At 39.9% G+C, this 12,261-nt stretch overlaps 1 protein-coding gene across 4 annotated transcripts in view; it reads right to left on the bottom strand.

Moving 5' to 3' along the window:
- Nucleotides 1-12,261, bottom strand: part of LOC128690876 (transcription factor CP2) — a 95,474-nt gene that overhangs the window by 31,011 nt on the left and 52,202 nt on the right. For all 4 annotated transcript variants that reach the window (XM_070083582.1, XM_070083514.1, XM_070083630.1 and 1 more), the window contains one exon: nucleotides 9,390-9,513. In XM_070083582.1, the coding sequence (XP_069939683.1) occupies nucleotides 9,390-9,513 (124 nt within the window). The remainder of the gene's footprint in view (nucleotides 1-9,389; nucleotides 9,514-12,261) is intronic.

Genomic DNA, 12,261 nt, shown 5'->3' with positions numbered 1-12,261 from the left:
CTGCTGCATTTACCACCCAAGCTTCACACCCATATAAGAGTGTTGGTACTACTATACTTTCATACATTCCCTTCTTCGCCTCCATAGATAACGTTTTTTGACTCCACATATACCTCAATGCACCACTCACCTTTTTTCCCTCATCAATTCTATGATTAACCTCATCCTTCATAAATCCATCCGCCGACACGTCAACTCCCAAGTATCTGAAAACATTCACTTCTTCCATACTCCTCCTCCCCAATTTGATATCCAATTTTTCTTTATCTAAATCATTTGATACCCTCATCACCTTACTCTTTTCTATGTTCACTTTCAACTTTCTACCTTTACACACATTCCCAAACTCATCCACTAACCTCTGCAATTTTTCTATAGAATCTCCCATAAGCACAGTATCATCAGCAAAAAGTAACTGTGTTAATTCCCATTTTGAATTTGATTCCCCATAATTTAATCCCACCCCTCTCCCGAACACCCTAGCATTTACTTCTTTTACAACCCCATCTATAAATATATTAAACAACCATGGTGACATTACACATCCCTGTCTAAGACCTACTTTTACCGGGAAGTAGTCTCCCTCTCTTCTACACACCCTAACCTGAGCCTCACTATCCTCATAAAAACTCTTTACAGCATTTAGTAACTTACCACCTATTTAATATACTTGCAACATCTGCCACATTGTTCCCCTATCCACTCTATCATATGCCTTTTCTAAATCCATAAATGCAATAAAAACTTCCCTACCTTTATCTAAATACTGTTCACATATATGCTTCAAAGTAAACACTTGATCTACACATCCCCTACCCACTCTGAAACCTCCTTGCTCATCCGCAATCCTACATTCTGTCTTGCCTCTAATCCTTTCAATTATAACCCTACCGTACACTTTTCCTGGTATATTCAATAAACTTTTTATTATTATCACACTGGCCGATTCCCACCAAGGCATGGTGGCCCGAAAAAGAAAAACTTTCACCATCATTCACTCCATCACTGTCTTGCCAGAAGGGTGCTTTACACTACAGTTTTTAAACTGCAACATTAACACCCCTCCTTCAGAGTGCAGGCACTGTACTTCCCATCTCCAGGACTCAAGTCCGGCCTGCGGGTTTCCCTGAACCCCTTCATAAATGTTACTTTGCTCACACTCCAACAGCACATCAAGTATTAAAAACCATTTGTCTCCATTCACTCCTATCAAACACGCTCATGCATGCCTGCTGGAAGTCCAAGCCCCTCGCACACAAAACCTCCTTTACCCCCTCTCTCCAACCTTTCCTAGGCCGACCCCTACCCCGCCTTCCTTCCACTACAGACTGATACACTCTTGAAGTCATTCTGTTTCGCTCCATTCTCTCTACATGTCCGAACCACCTCAACAACCCTTCCTCAGCCCTCTGGACAACAGTTTTGGTAATCCCGCACCTCCTCCTAACTTCCAAACTACGAATTCTCTGCATTATATTCACACCACACATTGCCCTCAGACATGACATCTCCACTGCCTCCAGCCTTCTCCTCGCTGCAGCATTCATCACCCATGCTTCACACCCATATAAGAGCGTTGGTAAAACTATACTCTCATACATTCCCCTCTTTGCCTCCAAGGACAAAGTTCTTTGTCTCCACAGACTCCTAAGTGCACCACTCACTCTTTTCCCCTCATCAATTCTATGATTCACCTCATCTTTCATAGCCCCATCCGCTGACACGTCCACTCCCAAATATCTGAATACATTCACCTCCTCCATACTCTCTCCCTCCAATCTGATATTCAATTTTTCATCACCTAATCTTTTTGCTATCCTCATAACCTTACTCTTTCCTGTATTCACCTTTAATTTTCTTCTTTTGCACACCCTACCAAATTCATCTACCAATCTCTGCAACTTCTCTTCAGAATCTCCCAAGAGCACATTGTCATCAGCAAAGAGCAGCTGTGACAACTCCCACTTCGTGTGTGATTCTTTATCTTTTAAATCCACGCCTCTTGAAAAGACCCTCGCATTTACTTCTCTTACAACCCCATCTATAAATATATTAAACAACCACGGTGACATCACACATCCTTGTCTAAGGCCTACTTTTACTGGGAAATAATTTCCCTCTTTCCTACATACTCTAACTTGAGCCTCACTATCCTCGTAAAAACTCTTCACTGCTTTCAGTAACCTACCTCCTACACCATACACTTGCAACATCTGCCACATTGCCCCCCTATCCACCCTGTCATACGCCTTTTCCAAATCAACAAATGCCAAAAAGACCTCTTTAGCCTTATCTAAATACTGTTCACTTATATGTTTCACTGTAAACACCTGGTCCACACACCCCCTACCTTTCCTAAAGCCTCCTTGTTCATCTGCTATCCTATTCTCCGTCTTACTCTTAATTCTTTCAATAATAACTCTACCATACACTTTACCAGGTATACTCAACAGACTTATCCCCCTATAATTTTTGCACTCTCTTTTATCCCCTTTGCCTTTATACAAAGGAACTATGCATGCTCTCTGCCAATCCCTAGGTACCTTACCCTCTTCCATACATTTATTAAATAATTGCACCAACCACTCCAAAACTATATCCCCACCTGCTTTTAACATTTCTATCTTTATCCCATCAATCCCGGCTGCCTTACCCCCTTTCATTTTACCTACTGCCTCACGAACTTCCCCCACACTCACAACTGGCTCTTCCTCACTCCTACAAGATGTTATTCCTCCTTGTCCTATACACGAAATCACAGCTTCCCTATCTTCATCAACATTTAACAATTCCTCAAAATATTCCCTCAATCTTCCCAATACCTCTAACTCTCCATTTAATAACTCTCCTCTCCTATTTTTAACTGACAAATCCATTTGTTCTCTAGGCTTTCTTAACTTGTTAATCTCACTCCAAAACTTTTTCTTATTTTCAACAAAATTTGTTGATAACATCTCACCCACTCTCTCATTTGCTCTCTTTTTACATTGCTTCACCACTCTCTTAACCTCTCTCTTTTTCTCCATATACTCTTCCCTCCTTGCATCACTTCTACTTTGTAAAAACTTCTCATATGCTAACTTTTTCTCCCTTACTACTCTCTTTACATCATCATTCCACCAATCGCTCCTCTTCCCTCCCGCACCCACTTTCCTGTAACCATAAACTTCTGCTGAACACTCTAACACTACATTTTTAAACCTACCCCATACCTCTTCGACCCCATTGCCTATGCTCTCATTAGCCCATCTATCCTCCAATAGCTGTTTATATCTTACCCTAACTGCCTCCTCTTTTAGTTTATAAACCTTCACCTCTCTCTTCCCTGATGCTTCTATTCTCCTTGTATCCCATCTACCTTTTACTCTCAGTGTAGCTACAACTAGAAAGTGATCTGATATATCTGTGGCCCCTCTATAAACATGTACATCCTGAAGTCTACTCAACAGTCTTTTATCTACCAATACATAATCCAACAAACTACTGTCATTTCGCCCTACATCATATCTTGTATACTTATTTATCCTCTTTTTCTTAAAATATGTATTACCTATAACTAAACCCCTTTCTATACAAAGTTCAATCAAAGGGCTCCCATTATCATTTACACCTGGCACCCCAAACTTACCTACCACACCCTCTCTAAAAGTTTCTCCTACTTTAGCATTCAGGTCCCCAACCACAATTACTCTCTCACTTGGTTCAAAGGCTCCTATACATTCACTTAACATCTCCCAAAATCTCTCTCTCTCCTCTACATTCCTCTCTTCTCCAGGTGCATACACGCTTATTATGACCCACTTTTCGCATCCAACCTTTACTTTAATCCACATAATTCTTGAATTTACACATTCATATTCTCTTTTCTCCTTCCATAACTGATCATTTAACATTACTGCTACCCCTTCCTTTGCTCTAACTCTCTCAGAAACTCCAGATTTAATCCCATTTATTTCCCCCCACTGAAACTCCCCTACCCCCTTCAGCTTTGTTTCGCTTAGGGCCAGGACATCCAACTTCTTTTCATTCATAACATCAGCAATCATCTGTTTCTTGTCATCCGCACTACATCCACGCACATTTAAGCATCCCAGTTTTATAAAGTTTTTCTTCTTCTCTTTTTTAGTAAATGTCTACAGGAGAAGGGGTTACTAGCCCATTGCTCCCGGCATTTTAGTCGCCTCATACGACACGCATGGCTTACGGAGGAAAGATTCTTTTCCACTTCCCCATGGACAATAGAAGAAATAAAGAAGAACAAGAGCTATTTAGAAAAAGGAGAAAAACCTAGATGTATGTATATATATATGCATGTGCGTGTCTGTGAAGTGTGACCAAAGTGTAAGTAGGAGTAGCAAGATATCCCTGTTATCTAGCGTGTTTATGAGACAGAAAAAGAAACCAGCAATCCTACCATCATGACAAAACAGTTACAGGTTTCTGTTTCACAGTCATCTGGCAGGACGGTAGTACTTCCCTGGGTGGTTGCTGTCTACCAACCTACTACCTACTTATTCCTACTTACTACCTACTTATTCCTCTATAATTTTTACATCAATTATAACCCTACCATACACTTTTCCTGGTATACTCAATAAACTTATTCCTCTATAATTTTTACAATCTCTTTTGTTCCCTTTCCTTTATATAAAGGGACTATACATGCTCTCTGCCAATCCCTAGGTACCTTCCTCTCTTTCATACATTTATTAAACAAAAGTACCAACCACTCCAACACTATATCCCCCACTGCTTTTAACATTTCTGTCATGATCCCATCAGTTCCAGCTGCTTTACCCCCTTTCATTCTACGTAATGCCTCACGTACCTCCCCCACACTTACATTCTGCTCTTCTTCACTCCTAGAAGATGGTATACCTCCCTGACCAGTGCATGAAATTACCGTCTCCCTTTCTTCCTCAACATTTAAAAGTTCCTCAAAATATTCTCGCCATCTACCTAATACCTCCCTCTCCCCATCTACTAACTCCCCTACTCTGTTTTTAACTGACAAATCCATACTTTCCCTAGGCTTTCTTAACTTGTTTAACTCACTCCAAAATTTTTTCTTATTTTCATTAAAATTTCTTGACAGTGCCTCTCCCACTCTATCATCTGCTCTCCTTTTGCACTCTCTCACCACTCTCTTCACTTTTCTTTTACTCTCCATATACTCTGCTCTTCTTATAACACTTCTGCTTTGTAAAAACCTCTCATAAGCTAACTTTTTCTCTTTTATCACACCCTTTACTTCATCATTCCACCAATCACTCCTCTTTCCACCTGCCCCCACCCTCCTATAACCACAAACTTCTGCCCCACATTCTAATACTACATTTTTAAAACTATTCCAACCCTCTTCAACCCCCCCACTACTCATCTTTGCACTAGCCCACCTTTCTGCCAACAGTCGCTTATATCTCATATATATCTCCATAATGGAAAAGAGGCAAGAGTAAAAACCCTCAAGAACAATAAAGACTGTAATAAAACATTGAAAATATTGGCCAAAAACAGGGATCTTAAAATAATAATTTTTTTTTTTTAACACATTGGTCGTTTTCCACCAACGAAGGGTGACCCAAAACAAGAAACAAAAATTTTCATCATCATTCAACACTTTCATCATCATTCATATATAATCACTGTCTCTGCAGAGGCACTCAGATACAACAGCTTAGATGTCCTTAAAGTGCAGGCATTGTACTTCCCATCTCCATGACTCAAAGTCCAGCTAACTGGTTTCCCTGAATCCCTTCACAAAATATTACCTTGTTCACACTCCAACAGCTAGTCAAGACCCAAAAACCCATTCGTCTCCATTCACTCCTATCTAACACATTCATGCACGCTTGCTGGAAGTCCAAGCCCTTCACACACACAATCTTCTTTACCCCCCTCTCTCCAACCTTTCCTAGCACGACCCCTACCCCACCTTCCTCCCACTACAGATAAGTATAAAAACGTCAGTGCTGTTGGTTCAAACCAACGAACGAACTACAAGAGACAAAATAATTATATATATATATATATTTTTTTAATGAACCAACCATATTCCACTGAGGCAGGGTGACCTAAAGAGAAAAATGAAAGGTTTTCTTTTTAAATTTAGCAATTTATACATGAGAAGGGGTTACCAGCCTCTTGCCACTGGCATATAATTGTATATACGAAAGATTATTACCAGAGAACACAAATAAAGTGGTTAAACACTCATGCTCAACTGGCCAGCTTCAAAACAACCTTCAGATATAGGAATGGTGTAATAGTGAACAAGATATGATGTATACAAGATATGATGTAGGGCGAAATGACAGTAGTTTGTTGGATTATGTATTGGTAGATAAAAGACTGTTGAGTAGACTTCAGGATGTACATGCTTATAGAGGGGCCACAGATATATCAGATCACTTTCTAGTTGTAGCTACACTGAGAGTAAAAGGTAGATGGGATACAAGGAGAATAGAAGCATCAGGGAAGAGAGAGGTGAAGGTTTATAAACTAAAAGAGGAGGCAGTTAGGGTAAGATATAAACAGCTATTGGAGGATAGATGGGCTAATGAGAGCATAGGCAATGGAGCCAAAGAGGTATGGGGTAGGTTTAAAAATGTAGTGTTAAAGAGTGTTCAGCAGAAGTTTGTGGTTACAGGAAAGTGGGTGCGGGAGGGAAGAGGAGCGATTGATGGAATGATGATGTAAAGAGAGTAGTAAGGGAGAAAAAGTTAGCATATGAGAAGTTTTTACAAAGTAGAAGTGATGCAAGGAGGAAAGAGTATATGGAGAAAAAGAGAGAGGTTACGAGAGTGGTGAAGCAATGTAAACAGAGAGCAAATGAGAGAGTGGGTGAGATGTTATCAACAAATTTTGTTGAAAATAAGAAAAAGTTTTGGAGTGAGATTAACAAGTTAAGGAAGCCTAGAGAACAAATGGATTTGTCAGTTAAAAATAGGAGAGGAGAGTTATTAAATGGAGAGTTAGAGGTATTGGGAAGATTTAGGGAATATTTTGAGGAATTGTTAAATGTTGATGAAGATAGGGAAGCTGTGATTTTGTGTATAGGGCAAGGAGGAATAACATCTTGTAGGAGTGAGGAAGAGCCAGTTGTGAGTGTGGGGGAAGTTCGTGAGGCAGTAGGTAAAATGAAAGGGGGTAAGGCAGCCGGGATTGATGGGATAAAGATAGAAATGTTAAAAGCAGGTGGGGACATAGTTTTGGAGTGGTTGGTGCAATTATTTAATAAATGTATGGAAGAGGGTAAGGTGCCTAGGGATTGGCAGAGAGCATGCATAGTTCCTTTGTATAAAGGCAAAGGGGACAGAAGAGAGTGCAAAAATTATAGGGGGATAAGTCTGTTGAGTATACCTGGTAAAGTGTATGGTAGAGTTAATATTGAAAGAATTAAGAGTAAGACGGAGAATAGGATAGCAGATGAACAAGGAGGCTTTAGGAAAGGTAGGGGGTGTGTGGACCAGGTGTTTACAGTGAAACATATAAGTGAACAGTATTTAGATAAGGCTAAAGAGGTCTTTGTGGCATCTATGGATTTGGAAAAGGTGTATGACAGGGTGGATAGGGGGGCAATGTGGCAGATGTTGCAGGTGTATGGTGTAGGAGGTAGGTTACTGAAAGCAGTGAAGAGTTTTTACGAGGATAGTGAGGCTCAAGTTAGAGTATGTAGGAAAGAGGGAAATTATTTCCCAGTAAAAGTAGGCCTTAGACAAGGATGTGTGATGTCACCGTGGTTGTTTAATATATTTATAGATGGGGTTGTAAGAGAAGTAAATGCGAGGGTCTTGGCAAGAGGCGTGGAGTTAAAAGATAAAGAATCACACATAAAGTGGGAGTTGTCACAGTTGCTCTTTGCTGATGACAATGTGCTCTTGGGAGATTCTGAAGAGAAGTTGCAGAGATTGGTGGATGAATTTGGTAGGGTGTGCAAAAGAAGAAAATTAAAAGTGAATACAGGAAAGAGTAAGGTTATGAGGATAACAAAAAGATTAGGTGATGAAAGATTGGATATCAGATTGGAGGGAGAGTATGGAGGAGGTGAATGTATTCAGATATTTGGGAGTGGACGTGTCAGCAGATGGGTCTATGAAAGATGAGGTGAATCACAGAATTGATGAGGGGAAAAGGGTGAGTGGTGCACTTAGGAGTCTGTGGAGACAAAGAACTTTGTCCTTGGAGGCAAAGAGGGGAATGTATGAGAGTATAGTTTTACCAACGCTCTTATATGGGTGTGAAGCATGGGTGATGAATGTTGCAGCAAGGAGAAGGCTGGAGGCAGTGGAGATGTCATGTCTGAGGGCAATGTGTGGTGTGAATATAATGCAGAGAATTCATAGTTTGGAAGTTAGGAGGAGGTGCGGGATTACCAAAACTGTTGTCCAGAGGGCTGAGGAAGGGTTGTTGAGGTGGTTCGGACATGTAGAGAGAATGGAGCGAAACAGAGTAACTTCAAGAGTGTATCAGTCTGTAGTGGAAGGAAGGCGGGGTAGGGGTCGGCCTAGGAAAGGTTGGAGGGAGGGGGTAAAGGAGGTTTTGTGTGCGAGGGGCTTGGACTTCCAGCAGGCATGCGTGAGCGTGTTTGATAGGAGTGAATGGAGACAAATGGTTTTTAATACTTGACGTGCTGTTGGAGTGTGAACAAAGTAACATTTATGAAGGGGTTCAGAGAAACCGGCAGGCCGGACTTGAGTCCTGGAGATGGGAAGTACAGTGCCTGCACTCTGAAGGAGGGGTGTTAATGTTGCAGTTTAAAAACTGTAGTGTAAAGCACCCTTCTGGCAAGACAGTGATGGAGTGAATGATGGTGAAAGTTTTTCTTTTTCGGGCCACCATGCCTTGGTGGGAATCGGCCAGTGTGATAATAAAAAAAGAAAAAAATAGTGAAGTTTGTCACTGCACAATATGGTAAACCCAAACTGGAGTATGTAGCTCCACCCCCAGCCCTCATAAAGGTAAAATGGAAAAATGGCTTCTGGTTAAGAAACATAAACTACCATAGCTACTAGAAAATATAAAATGTTATACACAAACTAAACAGGTCTACTTCTGTAACTGCAATCACTTACAACCACTGCAAACTTAATACAATATTGCATAGTATTTAGTGTATTATATATAAAATGAAGATGGAGCACCATAAGCATACATCTACTCCTTTACAGTAAGTCTCAATACCATGGCTGGAACAATTTCAAACAAACCCATAATTGGGAATGAAAACTGAATGGCATTTTGATCTGTCCTGGAGCAGTCCACAGTGTAAAATGTACTGAGCATAGTTATGTATCCATGTTCAATTAGTATGTTAGGAATCAATTTCCTCTAGTAACTATAAATATTTATTACTGAATATAAAAATGTCCGTTGAAATTCACACTTACTTCCAGTATTCTCTCTCCCGGTCGCATCTGTCGCCAACTGTCAAGTTGTTGTCTCTCCATGTACTGTAGACGTCGCTCATGGAAACATACTCTTATTATGCTATGATACAATTTTCCTTTACAGCTGCAAGTAATGAAAGCATAATGTTTTTTACAGAACTGTAACATTTTTCAATAAGCATTATATAGAGTACAAGATACTTACAGGAAAAACAAATACTGTACGTATTGTATAGTGAATGCAATGAAATGTTAATCTGTAACAGCAATTAAGCAACCAAACTAAATACTGTATGTACCTTGGAAAATAGCCATATGGTGGGGAGGGGGGGGGGTCACGTGTGTGCATCTGCTGGTGTTCAACTGCATGTGCTTACTCATGCAAACTTATCTAAATGTGATTGCATGGGCCAAGTTCTATGTCCTGGCCATTTTCCTTGACTTGCTGCTTGCCAGTTACTCCCTCCTAGCCTCATGGGATCTATCGTACCTGTTCTTAAAACTACGTATCGAGTCACTTCTTCATACTGATCATTCCACTTCCTGTTTACTCTGAGATTGAAGTAATACTTCCTGACATCCCTGTGGCTCATCTCTGTCTTTAACTTCCAGCTGTAATCCCAAGCACCTGTTTCTTGCCTCTCAAACAGCCTGTCCCTCTTTAACCTCTCAATTCCCCTGAGTATTTTGTATGTTGTTATTGTATCTCCTCTGGTTCTTCTGTCCTACAATGCTGTTAGATTCAATTCCTTGTAGCTCATACTCCATACCTCTGGAACAGGCATAGCAGCATACTTCTGCACTTTCTTTAATTCCTTAACTTGTTTTTTCAGTACTATGCTGCATACCCCCAACATGAACCTGATATTTTCTTTTAACACAATGGCCATCTCCCACTGAGGCAGAATGACCCAAAATAGAAGAAATGCTTTCATAAAGTTATTCTTTTTATATTTAGTAATTCACACAGGAAAACGGGTTACTATCCCCTTGCTTCTGGTATTTTAGTCACTTCTTACAACATGTATGGCTTATGGAGGAAAGATTCTTCTCCACTTCCCCATGGAGTATGGGCCTGGTATCTTATTCTTTCAACAAACTGGCCGTATCCCACCAAGGCAGGGTGGCCCAAAAAAGAAAAACGAAAGTTTCTCTTTTTAAATTTAGTAATTTATAGAGAAGGGGTTACTAGCCCCTTGCTCAAATGTATATAATTCAGTAAATAAGCAGTCCTGAAGTTGGTATTCTATGATTGTAACTCTTCATTTTATAACTATGTATAGTTTAGCCTGATATATGCTGTATAAAAAGCCCAAAATTGAATCTTCTTTGAACTCCTAAAAGCCACTCAAAGATTTGCCAGGCAATCATTGGCTAAAGAGGTTATTCACCTGATGCAAGCCTCTGGGTGATGCCCGACATTTTTATTGATATTGCTCTTTTATTTTATTATATGTTAATGCTAATATTTATATGTGTATAGAAAGAGGGAAAAAGATGGAATCACTAGTTAAAAGACCGGCCGCTACTTATGCTGTTGGCTGGAGTCAAAGCTTCTGTCACGTGACCAACCTGACCTGAGAGATACTGGTTGCTAACAAAAGCAGTAGGTTCATACACTCTCTTCTGAGTAGATTCAAGTTCTCAACCCAGAGTGCATAGCTCTCTTTAGTACTCGGTTACATAGTTGCTTTTCCATAGAATTAAAAGTCTCTTGCACGAGATGATTGACTATTAGTCTGAGAGATTGCTAGCTTAAGTAATCCCTGTGAAAGATTGTTTCTCGAAAGTAACTACATGTAAATAGTTTTCCTTTCCGTACAAGACTGTTAATAATGATGGATTGTTTGGAGTTTGACCCTAGTTACTAAGTACAAAAAAGAGACTTAGTATACAGTTAAATAAAGATCAGAAAGAAGTGTCAAAAGTCATTGTTAACTGAACCTTGGTACACCCTAGGAGCTTCCTTCTAGACTAACTGTCTAACAGTTAATATCTAATCTAGTTACTAAGTACAAGAAGACTTAGTATTCAAACTAGATAAAAAAAAAAACAGGAAAAATGACCTAGTGCTTATTTCCCCTGAAGTGAAACATTAAAGGTGGACAATGGCTAAGTCATTATTTTCCTGTTGTTACAGCATAAGGCCAGTGTTTGTAACAACCAGGCACTGTGCTCACGCCTAAGTCCTTCTCTTTGAGCAGTTTTCAACCTCTATGAATTACCAGAAGAATGGACAAGGACTCAACCAAGGTCCTTGCATGTTGGAGACCCGACACTTGCCACTCAACCAAGAAGCTTACACTAGGGTCACAGATGATGCTGCTGATAGAAACTTGTCACATAAACTGTTTCCTATACAGTAAAACCTCTCATTAATGGATTTTGGATGAAAAAAAAAAAAAACTGACGACAAATGTTGGAAGTATTGGACAAAATGGACAAAGTCTGTAATTCTGAATTTCATCCATAGCTATAGTGTCTAGCCGTCTTCTAAAGTATCGAACCAAGTCTGATGACTGATGTTTGTCTGGTATAGTCCAGAACATCCATGGGCAGTAGATGTCTGTCTTCATTGTTCCCTGAGCCACAGGCTCCCCATGTCAGTTTATTATCTGTGTTCACTCACACATACACTTGTCATTCGGTCTATAATTTTCCCTGGATTTAGTGTGTTCTTTAAGACTTTATAAACATATTAAGTAAAGTGCAATTAACAATGGCTTCTAAAGCAAGTGGTGATGCCAAGAGGAAATGTGTGGCTCTCATTGTTAAACAGAAACTTGATCTTGACCTAATAAAGGTTGAATCTGGTATCTCAATGCCACAGGTGTGAGGAATATGGTGTTAAAAAAGTGTTTAATACCTGTAG

This window comes from Cherax quadricarinatus, chromosome 1, assembly GCF_038502225.1.
Source record: "Cherax quadricarinatus isolate ZL_2023a chromosome 1, ASM3850222v1, whole genome shotgun sequence".
Lineage (NCBI taxonomy): Eukaryota > Metazoa > Arthropoda > Malacostraca > Decapoda > Parastacidae > Cherax > Cherax quadricarinatus.
Note: the sequence above shows the minus strand (reverse complement) of the source record. Positions and strands in the feature narration are given on the sequence as shown.